At 42.0% G+C, this 16,114-nt stretch overlaps 1 protein-coding gene across 5 annotated transcripts; it reads right to left on the reverse strand.

Moving 5' to 3' along the window:
- Positions 1–261: 261 nt before the first annotated feature.
- CNBP (CCHC-type zinc finger nucleic acid binding protein) lies at positions 262–11,541 on the reverse strand. 5 transcript variants are annotated; one of them, XM_034775921.1, is made up of 5 exons: positions 11,385–11,541; positions 2,723–2,862; positions 2,232–2,324; positions 1,864–2,052; positions 262–1,352 (listed from the first exon to the last, which is right to left on the reverse strand). In XM_034775921.1, the coding sequence occupies exons 2-5, from the start codon at positions 2,844–2,846 to the stop codon at positions 1,330–1,332; spliced, it is 429 nt and encodes a 142-aa protein (XP_034631812.1). In that variant the 5' UTR covers positions 2,847–2,862; positions 11,385–11,541; the 3' UTR covers positions 262–1,329. The 5 variants fall into 5 exon arrangements, with proteins under 5 accessions (XP_034631812.1, XP_034631811.1, XP_034631809.1 ...); XM_034775920.1 differs by having other exon boundaries at positions 1,851–2,049; positions 2,744–2,862; positions 11,385–11,540; XM_034775918.1 differs by having other exon boundaries at positions 1,851–2,049; positions 11,385–11,540.
- Between the last annotated feature and the right edge of the window lie 4,573 nt (positions 11,542–16,114).

The raw sequence follows: 16,114 nt of genomic DNA on the forward strand, positions 1-16,114 counted from the left end.
AGCTAGTCTCTTCATGGCCCTTTTACTCTGCCCAATCACAATGCTTGTAAGAGACATGTGAACTTACATTTTAATGGGTAACCAGTGCAAAGGTTGGAGAGCATAATGCAAGTAGGAACCAATTGTTTGCCAGAGGCACTGTATGCAGAGAAATTAAGGCCTGTAAGTAGTGCCATATTTTGTGATTTTATGAAATTCTGAATGTTATGGGACTGAACTTTACACCAGATAAGATTTCATACAAAAGAAAAGTCCAAACCGTAAGCTTTTCAACACCTCCACATTCCCCTCTTTAATATGGTGTTTTGCACTATGTACATGAACAAAAGCTAAACAAAAGGAACTTTAGCCAAACTCCCCTTCCTCCTCCAGCTTTATTGATAGTTTAAAATTACATTTCTATATTCTAGGACTTCAATTGCTTTTACCATTTACTTTAAAAACTGATTACAAGCAAATGAAACTCAGTTGGTCTAAGTGATATAGTATACAAAAATAACATCTTGATTTCTGTGAAAATGCATTTCTTTGCAACTCCTGAATAGCTCCAAATTGTGTATGTTATAACTGATGTTCTGGGTTTTAGATTTAGTTTGAAATACTTATTCAAAAGCTTCCCATTACCTTCTGTATTGCTGATATTAACATTCATTGACTGAATTATTGTTACTTTGTTTTAATTATTCCTGATTTCCCTCTCTCTCTCGCTCTCATGGCCACTAACAGGCACGTACATCTGTTTGTTTTGTTTACTCCCACTCAGCTATATGCTCTAGGTAGGGCCTGATAAAGACATTACTTGATGTTATTAACAGCTACTGAGGTCAGACAATCCAAGGCCATCATTGTAATAAAATTAATGTTAGTTACTTGTGGAAGTCTGGACACTTCCAGGATTTATTCTTCCTCTTGCAAAGGATCACTCCCATGGAACCTGGAGAGCGTTTGCTGGTCTGACTCAACTCTTCCCACTCAATCCCTATTCACCAGTGGCACGGAAAGGGGGTTCTTTAACAAAGCATTATACATAACACCTCTACCAAACTAAACATAAACATTTTTGTAGTTAAATGCAGAAAGTCGATTTTTCCACCCCTTTCCTCCTTTTACACGGCAAGTAAAGCTCACTGGCCTGGGAGTAGCCTCTATCTGCCAACCTTTGGCCAGTGAAGAGGATTCAGAGAAAAATAATACAACCATCAATCAGAAAAAGGAGGGGCGATAAAGGAAATAATTAAGCTGTAGCTTCAATTGTGCATTCCCGTGCAAGGTGCCCTGACTCGCCACAGCGATAGCAGTTGACTTCACTTGTCTTGCTGCAGTTGATGGCTACATGCCCAGTTTCACCACACCTGAAGGAAAGAAATATTAATATTTTATTCTTGATAAATTAGAAGTGGATTTGTTAGCCTCTTCAATAGGCTCAACAGGAACTACTCAACACTGCCATCACAGTACAATCTGATGTACCACTAATGCATTTGAGGCTTTTGCTGTATAACTGTTCTAATACATTTGGAAATACATCCTTAGATATTAGGCAAGCTCAATTCTGTACCAGAGAAATGTGCAGCACATTCAGGGAGGTCAGTCAAGATATTAGAAATTGACCACTACTATACATGCTGAACCCTGTTTAAGTCAAAAGCAACAGGAAGAAGTTGCATCAGACATCAGTCTAATCATTACAGGCAGTGAGTCAAAGTTAGTTTCTTTAAAAAGATCACAAGAAAATAGGCATATACCCAAAACAGATTAAACACGCTAACTTGTATAAACTGCAAGTTAGATTAAGGGTAAAATATACCTTAAATAGCTGTAGGATAATTGTTATACCTTTAGTGCCTTACCTATAGCACTTAACTTTGGTGCAGTCTTTTTGAATGTGTCCAAATTCCCCACAAGAATAGCACTTCTGCTCATCTGCATGGTCACAGTCACGAGCCAGATGGCCAGGTTTGCCACAGTTGTAGCAGCACTGCTCTCGCTCTCTCTTCGGCTCCTTGCAGTCCTTAGCAATATGGCCACCTCTGCCGCAGTTATAGCAGGCTTCCACAATAAGAAAACAAGCCAAACAAGACTATAAAACCTTGATAAAGTTACAACACAACACACATTTAACAGAAATAAATGATCAGTTCATATTTAATGATCTGACAAACGTGTTCAGTTTTTTTGCCCTTCCACCACATTATGAGTAAATAAAATATAGAAAATTTAGTAATATTTACCATCCTCCTGAAGATCACAGTCCTTGGCAAGATGGCCAGACTCACCACAGCGGTAACAGATGTCTGGGAGAGATGAAGACATGAACTGGAAGCCTATTTTATATAGGGAACATGAAAAGCATTGTTATTTAGGGATCAAAATATACAATCAACTTGACAGTATAAACACCAGGGTTAGGACATTAGCAAAAAGAGAATCTGCACTCTACAATCCTTCCCACAGCAACCTCACTGTTCTCAAAGATTTAGTAGCAGAGGGTTGCAGTAAACCCTCATTAAGACTTAGCAAACGTACTCTGCAAGTATGAAAGATTACCAAATTAAAACTGGAACTACACCTGACAAAATAAGGTTACCAGAATAGATTTAGTGTACTATACTTGATCTGTGTTTGCTCAGTCACTAAAGCAATACTTGTAAAAATATCATTAGTATCACATTTGCAATTAGTGAGATTTTACTGTTCGTTCAGATACGTATAAGTTAGAAACCTCTTGCGGAGGTAAATCCACCTCTGCCACGGCTTCGCATCCCACGGCCACGGCCAATTCCAGTAGGGCATTCCCGAGCCCAATGACCAGTACGTCCACACTTGAAGCACTCGTTGCTGCTCATCACTGCAGTTTATTTCCTATGTAAAAAGAAAATTTTAAAATTTACAGCAGATATTTAACTTATGGGCTTTTTTAAAAAGTAAGCCTACTGAAAATTAAATTTGAAGCTGACCGCTTCAGTGAATGTCTAAACTTAATATATTTAAATACATAAATCTTTATGTACATGCTTGCTGTCAAAAAAAGCTTTAAGCACATGGTGGCCAGAAACAGTTCTACTCACTAACTACAGTGAATATTTCCTATAAGTCTATTTTAAATGCAAAACATGTTTTGATGACATCAGGACCTTTATTAAAGAAACTAATTAAAAAAATAAAATGCTTTTTTGCATTTAATTAAACTTCCATCCAAACAGAGCTTGATACAAGTAAAAAAAAGTTACTCAAGTGTAAAAAAACCACACCCCACAAATTGCCATTTTCTATCATTGTAAAAGATAGAAAAAAGAATCAGAAGTGTGTATAAGTATAGTGGATCCTTATTACACTAAATATGGTGCTTGTTTGCCAATAGGTAATGTTTAATTACAAATCAATGTTTTAATAGCTACCAAAGAATAAGAATCAACCTTGTAGAAAATTAAAGTACAAATATGAGCCAATTAAAACCAAACCACCCAGGTTTACATAAAGTAGCTATTAGAGAATCTTCCAGAACACAATAGGTGTTTAAAGGGAGATCATCAATTAAGTTCTGACAGAAATGTAGATCTTAAGATTTCGAAAGTTCTGTATTTTAGTTTAGAAAACAAAATGGTTTCACTTTCAAATCTCATGCACTACACAGTGCTAGCATGATGTGATTGTAAACACAGTACGGGAATTATCTTTAATTCAGAAATTAAAAATTCCTGGAAACAGTCTTAAATTTCTAGAAGCTTGCTTAGGCCAAAAGTTAGTGTTGAACCCTGTCTGAGTGTCCTTAACTGTGGCACATTAATATCTAGGGCTTATGAAATGTAGCTTATCACTTTACTGCAAAAGTTATTCATGTGTAAACCAACAGCATATTTTCAGCTACCCTCTACCCTGATATAATGCGGCCTGATGTAACATGAATTCAGATATAACGCGGTAGAGCAGTGCTCCAGGGGGCAGGGCTGTGCACTCCAGAGGATCAAAGCAAGTTCAATATAATGCGGTTTCACCTATAACTTAGTAAGATATTTTGGCTCCCACGGACAGCATTATATCAGGTAGAGGTGTACTTTGCAGTTCAGTATTGTCCAGGTGCTACTTTCAGTGACTGAGGGAAATTTTCTAGTATAAAGCTTCAGACAGCGATTTATAACAAAGTTAATCCCACACAAAGGCTCAAACTATGATAAACTAAATATACAGAGCACAAGTAACTCCAGCTTTTATGAAGTCTGCTTGATTAGCAGGACAGAAACCCCACAGAAAAAAAAACTCAGTTGTTATCCACCTGTTTATGTTGGCCATTACACAAGTCTATTTTATAACATTAGCTATGCAGTTTCAAATTTTTAGCTTTGAAATTGTGTACTATTTCTGAAGACTCATTATTAGACTATTCAGGTATTAAATTCTTCAAATACTCAGCCATAATGCTAGGCTGCTCTTAACAGGAAACCAAGTACAAAAAAATGAAAATTAAAACTTGGTTATGAAGATTAAACTTGCTGTAGGACTAGCTAAAGATTTGTAATTTTCTAACTAAAAATTGTCATTTCTACTTCGATGACCTTTGCATTAACTTAATTTTTGCATAACTGAAGTTGTACTGCTGATCTGACCAAGGACAGAGACATGGATACAAAGGAAACTTTGCTATTAACAAAAGTCATTGATGTACACCTCTACCCCACTGTAACATGACCCTATAGAACACAGGTGTGCATATAGCACAGTAGCAGTGGGGCTCCAGTGGTGCTTTAAAGGGTCCAGGGCTCTGGCTGCTGCAGGAAGCCCCGGGCCCTTTAAATCACTGCTGCAGCCCTGCTACCCCTACCCCAATAGAACGACGTTTCACCTATAACGTGGGTAGGGATTTTTGACTCCCCACCACCATGTTGTATCGGGGCAGAGGTGTACTACTTAGCATGATTGTAGCAAACAGCTGGATTTGTGTGCTTGCTAACACTGTTACCAAGGTTTCTTTCTTGACATTTTGTTGAGCTGCATCATGCTGCATGGGAATATTAATCTAAACTTGTACAGTACTGTATGCAAGACAGACACTAAAAACTACTACACAACCTGCTGACCAGAAGTATTTTGTACTGAAACATCCAGAGCCCCCCCAGTTTTACTCATCACTATGCAGACATATAATCAAGTCCCTAATGCAAAAGGGCTTACAACAAAAGTTAACATGCAAAAGTTGGTATAACAAAACAAGCAAGAAAGGAAGGGGAAAGGATTGAGAAGGGTCTCAGGGTACGTCTACACTTACCTCTGGGTTCGGCAGTAAGCAATTCATCTTCTGGGATGGATTTATCGCGTCTTGTCTAGACGCAATAAATCGATCCCGGAAGTGCTCGCCATTGACACTGGTACTCCCACTCCGCAAGAGGAGTACGTGGAGTCAAGGGGGAAGCCTGCCTGCCGCGTGTGGCCTCGCAGTAAGTAACTTGTAATTCGAACTAACATACGCAACTTCAGCTACGTGAATAACGTAGCTGAAGTCAAAGTAGCTTAGTTCGAAGTGGGTGGTTAGTGTGGACCAGCCCTTAGGCTTACAGTATTGTAAATTTCTGTAACAATTAAAAAGGAAAGCTAACAAAATCCTTATGAGCCACTTGTGTTAAGTATTAGAATGGCATCAATACTGAGCAACTACTTGATATGAATTTTTTTTAAATCCACCTGCTTTTATGTGGCAGCTGGATTAAAACTATAGGAACAACTACACAGCAGCTAAGTTTTGAGTACCTCTTTTTTCCCCTGTATCTTTCTGGTGGGGGGAGGCACAAATGCAAAAGTCTGAGCACTGCTGATTTAGAGCATGCAGTTCTGTATGTTCAAAGGTACCTCTGATTGCAGCATCTACAGCTTATGTTAACCTACCTTGACAAATCACTTTAATTAAATACTGTATTTCTCTGCACCAAAATTCTAATGTCCACATGTAAGTTTGAGTCTGTTTCAGGGCCTCCATTGTGATGCTTACACACTTAAAAACAATCTATAACCTGTAACTGGAGACTTGAAGATGACAAGTGTATTATAAGAATGTTATAATAAAAATAATTTGTCCACCTTTTAGGAGAAGCTGCTACAGAATTCAGAGAACTGCACTGCTAGAAACAAGGACTGAGTTCTAAAAAAAAATTTTTTATAATGCAAACAAGCCACCTAGGGTCAGTAGTCCAAATATGGCTTATTGCTGTCCCTCAAAAAAGTATGCACCATATCTGAACAAATGTAATTCAGTAGAGTTAATGATTTTATTCATTTTAAGCTACAATATATAACCATGTTTCCCTTCATGGCTGTTTGCAGGTTGGACAGCACAAGCGTTTCTTCATCTGTAGCAATCAATTCTTTGTAGAGAGGCATCAGACTTTCAGAATCAGGGAAAACTGACCAATTTACATGTTAGTCATTAGGATTACTTTTGTTTGGACCCACCCAAAGAGTTTGTTAAAAGTGGCCTGCAATGAAAAAAAAAAAACAGTGTTTTCTGTAGGATGTATCATGGCCTGATCAAAAAAATAAAAATAGAAATAAATAAAAATCCACCAACCTTAATATTCCAGGGCAGACCTGAATCTTAAGGGACTCAATTACCAGAGAAGTCAAAGCTTCAAGAAACTGCAAGCTGAGCCCAAGGTGGGGGAAAAAGGATTTTTAGTTGCTCTCTAAACCTTTGACATTTACCCCAACAAAACTGACATTAGGATGTTTCAAATATAATAGACATCCTTTTCTCCTTCAGAGAAGGCAGTTTGTTATACACATCTGACATAACAGTCTCAACACGAGCCCCTTTGCCAAAGCACAGAAGGAAAAAAAATAAAGGAAAAACTGAAGAGGTATTTAGGCCTTCATGCTTCACAGTGCAGCAGACCAAAAAAAAATATATATATACAATACACTAACTCAAAGCAATACCTCTGCAAGTCACCTTAAAGTTACAGTCACACCTTTACTGTAAAAGTTATTTTCATTATACTCAATTTAAAAAAATGTTACTTTCAGTGTGCACTAGAATTTTGGATGAATTAAACAGTCAATTACTTAAGTTTGATTTTTAACATCCTATTCAGAGGAGCTGGATTTTTACACCATGAGTATATGAACAAGCACAATTGGTGTGGGGGAATAAGTGGGGAGATGAAGCCAGGACAGTCAAGGACTTGAACATACAAAGCTCAAAGGTTTCACAGCACAAATATGTTATGAGCCATATACCCAATGGAACCCAAAGCTTCAAGGACAATGTCAGCTAGGGAAATATGGGTATGCAGTATTTAAGTTTCTGCAGCACAAGACAGTGAGTGGGAGGAAGGCGAGGACCTTGCAGAACACTTGAAGTCCACAGCCAGAGTGGAAGGACTATTACCAGGCATCAGAGTTAAGGCTTTTTTTATTTAATGTCCAAGTGTCAGTGTGATTTTTACAACAGATTTATCAACTGTAAAGATCTGAATATCTTCATTTCCCCATCTTTGAATGTTGGTATATTTAAGCTTGCACACCACAATATAGTAGATCAGACAACCAACTCTAGAACTTTGTTGTTCATATCAAAGGTTAGACAGTTTATAGAAAGAACTAATGATGGGCAACAAGGAGTTAGTAAACTTATTGCTAATTTGACCTTCAGTGTTGTGTTAGCTACTGGTTTGTCATAGTTCTAGACTCTTCTGTAAACAGACTTTCCAAACTTAAGTTTTAAAGTGCAGAATAGTAAGAGTAAGTTGTCTTCCTTGTAGCACTATGGCCAAAAAGATTTTCCTTTAGAATATCTGGAAGTCAAATTGTTAAGTTACAGAAAGAAGCTACTGACAACCCACTAGAAAGCAAGCATAAGTAACAAGATTTAAATTACCTTTTCCCCCCCATGGGTTTGAAGAGCTATAAAGCTCAATTTTTTTTTTAATGCATTAGAAGGTTTTACAGTCAGTCTGCTTAAATCCTTATGAACTGTTAGTCCAGTGTATCATTGTTTGTTAGAAGTCAAGTTTTGTAAGCCACTGTTATGGTCATAAAACTGAATGCACCTGCTCTCACCTTTCACACAGAGAACATGATCTAACAAGCTTTTACTATTCTTTGTAATAGATAAATTAATATTTCTGTCATAAACAGAGTTAGCTCAAAAAAGGAATGCAGATAGCTCATAATGGAAAGCTTAAGCACAGGGGGAGGGGGAGAAGACAATGAGTAAATATGTCTTTCAATCTATTGTAAGTTTTTATTTGAGTAAAATGGAGCTAGAAGTTATTTTCTAGAACATAACTGAAAAAGCAACTAATGTTTTAGTATCTTCAGTTCATTCTGAGTTATAAATCTAATCCTCAATTATGGAATTTGACCTGCACCATTGCCTTCACTGGATATTTACAACAGCAGATACATAAAAAGCCACACACACCCCAAGAGCAAAGATAATAAGTGAAGACAAGCTACCTTGCTGAATTACTTGTGAGCAGAGCAGCAGTTTCAAGGAGTTAAGACACAGGTCTGTCTAGGGGAGGGGAAAATACAGACTGGGGGGGGGGGGGGGAGGAGAGGGGGGAGGAGAAGAGAGACAGGGACAAAACACACAACTTACCCCTTGCTCTCCTCCTTCAATTCATAGGGACTTTCACCCCTCCCCCCCATTGCTTTATAACAAGTACTCAAACATTTCCTAAATACATTACACCTAAAATGCTGACTAATGTCAGCCAGCCTTAATACAAGGACAAGCTAGCTATATTCAAGAGGCAACACAATGCCCCATCCTTCTTTCCCTCCTATTGTACTGCAATACAAGCATTAATGATCCCTGGGGCTAACTTCACTAAGTAGATTCTGTACTAAAAACAACAATGAAGTTAACAAGGAGTCTGGTGGCACCTTAAGGACTAACAGATTTATTTGGGCATACATTCTGTACTATAGTAGTGTCAAGATATCTGATCAGGTCATATAATAACCAAGACCTGCTGGGAGGTCCGCAGAGAGATGTTAGCACTACCTTGGAAACCAGAAGTGCCCATAGTGAACTTTTTTGGCAAGTACAAGCCTCCTTTTGTCAACAATGGGGGCAATTATCTTCTGCAAACTAAATATTTCCCTCAACTTATTAGTATTACCAGCATCTTATACTAGAAGAAGTTCAGCTTCTAACCAGGTACTCTGCTGTCTGCTGGTTGCTCCAGTAGACAGCAACACCCAGCTACAATGAAAGTTGTAGACCAGAATACTGATCACAAAGTCCGAGTCTATTCTTACCAAACATAAGCAGTACACAGTATAGATTTAAAATGCAGTGGAATTCCAAGGGCAAACCAGCAGGCAAAATTACTGTTCCCAAAGCCACCTTCAGTATCAGAAATGATCCACCAAACAATAATCTACTCAAGCAGGGTCCAGACACAAGTCAACACTAACAAAAGCAGTGAAACTTGAGAATCAGTAACAATACTTCACATATTGTTATATCAACCTTCGTGGCCTAGCATCTATGTGCCACAACCTAATCAAGGGACAAAGGTGGCAAGATACTAGCCAACCATCTCTGCAGTTACCTCCCATGAGCTTCCAGAAGGGAGGGTAGGGACAATATGATCACTGGCAAAAAATGCCAGTATTAACATGGTTCTAGCAGGGTAGTCAATATCCAGATTCAGCCCACAGTCTGTACCACCAGATGCTTTTGAACAGACCCTGACATTTTTATTACTATCATTATAGGGGCTTATTTTCTTCTTCTCTGGAGTCTAGACCTTGAGTAAGAAATTCAGACCTTGGGAGAAGGAGGGGAAGGGGAAAGAAAGAAAGAAAGAAAAAAAAAAAAAACAACCAGACTATTCCTGTTCTAGAAAATGGCCTATACGCCACTTATTCGAGGAAAGGTGCCTTCTAAAAAGGACTATTTACTTCCACCATAAGAATTAAATTCTTTAATACCAGTCAGGCTGATACAATGACTGTCACTGGAATCCTAATGGGTCCCCAATTAATGGGTCTGTATATCATGTGACCTGTAAGTATGATACTGAAAGAGGATCTTTGAGCCAATGAGTTATTGGCTATTGCTAGCATAGCCTTAACAATGGAGTTCTCAAATTGTGATCCACAGACCACCAGTAAATAAGGCCGTCTCATAGCCCACCACATGAAACATGGGAAAGTAGGGAGATTGAGACAAAAGGAGTCAATGAGAAAAGGTACTCTGCAGAAAGAGATTGCAAATCACTTGCTTGGATGAAAGCTCATCTACATGGGAAATCCAGCCTTCCTGATCCAAGTGCATCTAAAGTGAATTCAGCCAGGAGGTGAAGATCACCAGTGTAAGAAGGTGTAAATTTCACTCTAGCCCCCACCTCCTCACTAAAAAACAAACCACAACCACTGTTCAAGAGTCTATGTTGAAAGAGTTACTACTTACATTAAAAGTTTCACGCCCTCTTACATTAACACACCCTAAAAAATAATTTGGGATAGACTTGTTTTATATAACTTGAACTAAAAAAAAATTAACTAGAACTCGCCCAAGCAAAGATATTAGACTAGGATGACTTAAAACTAAGTTTAACAGGCATTCAAATAAAGCGATTGCAAATCATAAGTGCAACCTTTATCGCGAAGTTACTCTATTAAGTTGCAGGGTTCACAGAGAGTGGGACACCTCCTAGATCTCCAGTCAGATGTAAATAGATTGACCACCCCAACCCTCCTGAACCGAGCACATGTTGAGGCCACATGGTGCAGTCACACCACGACCCGCCGTCCTGGCCATTACCGCCTTCCCGACCCGCACGAGGTCGCAACAAATGAGAGAAGAGCGGCAGAGCAGACGGCAGCTTGAACACAGAGCACGAGTTCAGCCCCAAACTGCCTCCCCACCCGGATCGCACAGCCCAGACCCGCTACTGCGCCCAGGAGCAATAGGCCCGACGCAGGCGGCTGACCCTTCGCCCTAAGCCCGGCCGGACGAGCGTGTTCATGCCGCCCGCCCCGCAGGAAAGGCTGCGGCCCAGCCACCAGCCTCCTCCATCCCCACGCACCGGGAAGAGGCGCCCGAGCGGTTCCCCCCCGCCTCGGACCGGGCGGGCGGAGGCTGCTCCGTCCCTCTCCGCCGCCGGGCTCCCGAGCAGCGATGGCTTCCTCTCACCGCCGCCCAGTGACTCAGCCCGGCCAGCGCGCCCAGCCCACCCGAAGGGCCCCCTCACTCGCGCCCCTCTCCAGTCAAACTGCCGGCCAACCCCCCTCCAGGGCTGCAGGCAAGCGCGGCCAAGGCTCGGGTGGTTTCCCGCGCGCTAGGCCGGAGTGCGCCACGGCCACCACCCCCCGCTTCCCCCCGTAGGCCGGGGCCAGGCCGCGCCCCTGCTTGCTCCGCGAGCCGCCTTGGCGGTTACCTGCAGGCTCCCGACCCTCCTGCGATAGGTAGCGCGTCCGGGCGACGATGGGCCCGGTTCTCTTTCGATCTCCCCCGCTTGATACTAGAGCCCCGCTGCCTGCGCCACACGCGGTTTGCACACGGCCCCACACACGCACTTACTCCCTCTCACCCCGCCCTTCCCTATCACTCTGCGCACGGCTCATTATCCCGTTCGCACAACCAATGGGCACCCGCCGCTGCCTCCGTACGGCCAATCAGCGCTGGGAAGGGCAGGACCAATCAGCGCCGTCGAAAAGGGGGAGGTGCCCGCCTACCGGGTCAGGCTTGTCTCGACTCTTTTTTGCCTTACTGCACTGTGCGGTAGCAGAGGCGGGGGGGTAGCGATGCGGCCACCGCCGCGCTAAGGTCACGGGGAGATTGACGACTCGGAGGGTGCTGCAGTGAGCGGAGGGTCCCCTGGGTTCCCGCAGCACCTCCCTGCCCCTCCTCTGTTGTGACTCACACGCTAGGAAGTTGCGGCTCCCCTCCCCCATCCCGGAGGCAGCCCAGTCGCAGTGCTTGGTCCCCGCCCGGCCCCGTCGGTCTCACGTCACGCGGGGTGGGGGTGGGGTGCACGCTCGGCCGCCCTTGTGAGGTGATGCGGCAGAACAGGGGAGTCAGCGCCCGCCTCCCGCCAAATCCTGAACGGGGCTTGAGACTCGCACGCTGGGCGAGGAAAGCCAGTCACTTGGCGGCCCCTGTGATGGTTATTTCCCGCCTGCCACGTGCGGCAGCCGCGATTCGACCCGAAACACAGGGCTCATGGCCAGCAGAACCCCGTCCCCCAGCGCCTAGGCCCTGGGCTGCGGGGAGCTGCCATTCCACCTTTTACCCCGTTCCCTCCCTTTCCCCCCGCCGCCCCCTACAGGCTCCTCTCCCCGCCTTGCCCCACAGTTTGTCTCATTTACAGTCTCCTACGCCTCATGTTTTCCTTCTGCCACCCCTCGGTCCCCCTCCATTCACTACACCTCTCCCGGTTCCCTTCTGCGCCCCACATTCTCATCCCCTTCAATGGGCACTTTCCCCAGATGCCCCTCCACCTCTCATTCCCCTCCCCCCTCAGTCTCTCTACTGAACCCCCTCAGCATCCCTCCTGCAGTGATTCCCCTGCACAGGACTCGGTCTCCTCCAACACCTCACCTCAGGGGCGCCACCTGTCCAGGCTTCTAGCTATCCTAGGAAATCTGGAAGAGTGCTCAGGACACACTGCCAGCTGTCCAGTTTTATGGACTCAAGATCATCCTGGAGGGCCTGTGTTTTTGCATCAGGGCATCATAGTCCCTGCACATCATTTCTACAGCACCTCTCAGTTTCCTTCCTCAGACTCCTTCCTGCTCCCCATTTCCCTGCCTTCTTGTGGATTCCTGACCAGCCTCTTAACCTTGAAGGCATCCTGCCTCCAGTCTCATTAGAAACAGGAGTTAGTGGTCACCTTTATCTGAAGTGTTTGTATAGCCCCCATCAGTGCAGTATCTGAGCACCTCACAATCTTTAATGAATTTATCCTTAAAATACTACTGGGAGGTAGGGAAGTGCTATTATCCCCATTTTACAAATGGGGAACTGAGGCACAGAAATACAACTGGTTGCAATGGGATTTAAGTGCTTAACTACCTTTGAGGAACTAGGCCTAAGTTACTTATCCAAGGTCATACAGGAAGTATGTGGTGGAGCAGGGACTTGATCCCGAGTCCCAGGTTAGCTCTATCCTGTGGACCATATTTCCTCTGTACTGTACTAGGGGCAGATTCACGTCCACATGCAAATAGTCTCGGGAAATTGTGGCCGTCTTGACTACAGGCAACGTGGCTTCAGTGCTGTTAGCAGTAATAGGTGATTGGTGGGCATTGTGAATAAGTGAAGATTCTTAAGTTTAATGCCAGTAATGGGAAGCTTAATAAATTCCACCAAATATCATTAGAGTCACCATAAAATCATGAGAGTTGGCAACAGTGGTTCTTATCACCCTATCATCAACCGAATTATCAATAACTGGTCAGGTAATATTGTGTGGGGGGGGATTAATTTATTTAGTGCTATGGGCCATTAGATTCCCAAATATATTTGTCTCCTTATTTATATATTTTTTTGGTATTTTGCATAATCTCATACATATATTACAATATAGTATCTACCTCAATCTTCAGCTGCAAAGACCCTCTTATGTGACTTCTCATCCCCCTTCTTCTAGGTACTTCACAAATGAAACACTGGTTAAATATTATACCCAAGTGCTTTTTGGATTTAGATGTCTGCAGGGAGTGTAAAAGAACACATAACATCCCTAACTATTCCTTTTCTTTGGTCATCACCAACACCCTTAAAATTCCAGCATCTCAAGCCTATATTGCAATGTGATTCCCTAGCAATAAGTTTGTTGCATGAATGAGAAAGCTGCCACAAGGCTTTAAAATTTATAAACATGAGTCAATAAAATGACAGTGCAAAGTTGATTTTGGAGATTAATAGTTTATAAGGCCAGAAGAGATCACTGTGATTATTTAGTCTGACCTTGTATAACACACAACAAGGGATTTTTCGGAGACAATTTCTCTTTGAACTACAGCATATCTTTTAGAAAAGCATCAAATCTTGATATAAAATGTCCAGTGATGGCAAATCCACTACAACCCTTGATAAATTGTTCCTGTGGTTAATTACCACTGGAACTGGATGGTCTAGATAATACTTAGTCCTGCCTTGAGTGCAGGGAACTGGACTAGATGACCTCTTGAGGTCCCTTCCAGTTCTATGATTCTACTCTCATTGTTAAAAAGAGAGAGAGCTTCTGATTTACCTTTCCTCTAGATATAAATCTACTTTGTGTTATATCAGTATGGCATGGTGTGTTTGTTTGAACATATGATTTACATAAATATTAAAAAAAATAATTCTTAATATTGACAATTGTGATCTCTTTCAAATTGGTTGTCAATCTTATCCTTTGTTTATATTTTTATAATTATATGCGTCATACCGCCTACCAAATTAAAATGGTTGGAACTCAGTCTCAGAGCATCAAACTTTGCTAGTGAAAGGATCTTTCACTCCATACTCCTGCTCCACTAGATATTCAAAATGTCACATTATTGCCTTAGGAGCACTAGCTATTGTTCCAGCAATGTAAAAAATGTCAACAGTGACAACAGACTTTGTATAAACTATTATGTCTTTGCGCTCCCAATAACAAACTTCTCTTTTATCTTTAGTTTTGTGCTAAGACTTAAACAAAATTTTCCATGCCCTTGGTTTGGCTGCCTCAGATACACTGCGAAATTAAAACATGTAAGAGGTGCCATGATTGGTAGCATTCACCAATATTCGTACTTTTAGTTTTATCTCCTGCTGAGTTTGGGCAATAAAGAAGACAAGAAAATTAATTACTGTTACTTATTTTACAGAAGCACTGAGAGGCTTCAAAGAGGATTGTGGCTTTCACTGTTCTGATTGCTCTACAGATACATATTAAAAAATAAAACTGTCCCATGCCTCAAAGACCAGAGGAGTAATATAGAAGAGAGACACTCATTTGTCTTCAAATCTTTTAGAACACGTATTTGACTGCCCTAGAATCATTATAATTGCAGTCTACCAGCAATGGATAATAGTCCATTCTAGGGGGATCAGTTAGGGTATGCTTAGAGAACTGGAGGGACTTCTGAAACCTGAAGGACCATATGAGTCTATATAATAGGTCTGTAGAACTTTGGGGTTACACAGTATAAGAACAAAAGAGCTGCGATACTGGGTCAGACCATGGTCCATCTTGCCCAATATCCTTCCTCTGACAGTACTCCATACCAGAGTTTTAGGGGGAGTGTACAGAACAGAGCAATTATGGAGTTATCCACTCCTGTCTTAAATTTCTAACTACAAGCTGGGAGTGTAAGGTGGCCCCTATAATAATTTCAATTTTTCTTCCCTAATTCTCTGTCCTATCTTCTTAGTTGTACTTGTGATACTTTTCCTTAGGCTAGGGTGGAGGTGCTTAACATTCCCAAAACTAATTCTGGTGCTGTTCCATGGATGAGTTGGCACTGGAAGCATTGTGACTGATGCAGTCAACACCCTTCCTCACAGCGTGTGTGAATCACCTGTGCAAAAGCACTGTTTGCATTATTGAAGGGAATCTCAAGTTGTTTAAAGGAGTCATACAAGGTTTTCAATTAGTTTAACTGGAAATAGAGAAACAAATATGGTCACCCAGAAAGTTTCCATTATTGGTGGGAAAAGGTGTTGGTCATCCCCTGTGAACCCATGGGCCAAATTTAGGATGTAGGAATTTTAAGCTCTGCTTACTTTGGGGGAGGGATAGCTCAGTGGTTTGAGCATTGGCCTACTAAACCCAGGATTGTGAGGTCAGTCCTTGAGGGGGGGCCACTTAGGGATCTGGGGCAAAATCAGTACTTGGTTCTGCTAGTGAAGGCAGGGGGCTGAACTCAATGACCTTTCAGGGTCCCTGCCAGCTCTATGAGATAGGTATATCTCCATATATTATATTTATAACAGACCAAATTAATCCCTTGTAGATTATGCATGACTCCATTGACTACACTGGAGTTTCAGAGTAACAGCCGTGTTAGTCTGTATCCGCAAAAAGAAGAACAGGAGTACTTGTGGCACCTTAGAGACTAACAAATTTATTAGAGCATAAGCTTTCGTGGACTACAGCCCACTTCTTCGGATGCTCCGAAGAAGTGGGCTGTA

Source organism: Trachemys scripta, chromosome 7, assembly GCF_013100865.1.
Source record: "Trachemys scripta elegans isolate TJP31775 chromosome 7, CAS_Tse_1.0, whole genome shotgun sequence".
In the NCBI taxonomy this organism is placed as follows: Eukaryota; Metazoa; Chordata; order Testudines; family Emydidae; genus Trachemys; species Trachemys scripta.

Bases quoted from the DNA above. Each gene is read 5' to 3' on its own strand.
- CNBP (XM_034775916.1), bottom strand. From the start codon at position 2,846: ATGAGCAGCAACGAGTGCTTCAAGTGTGGACGTACTGGTCATTGGGCT. The intron at 2,053-2,231 runs GTAAATATTACT...TTCTTATTGTGG, and splicing joins CTGTGATCTTCAGGAGGATG to AAGCCTGCTATAACTGCGGC. The intron at 1,353-1,850 runs GTAAGGCACTAA...TCTTTCCTTCAG, and splicing joins ACCAAAGTTAAGTGCTATAG to GTGTGGTGAAACTGGGCATG.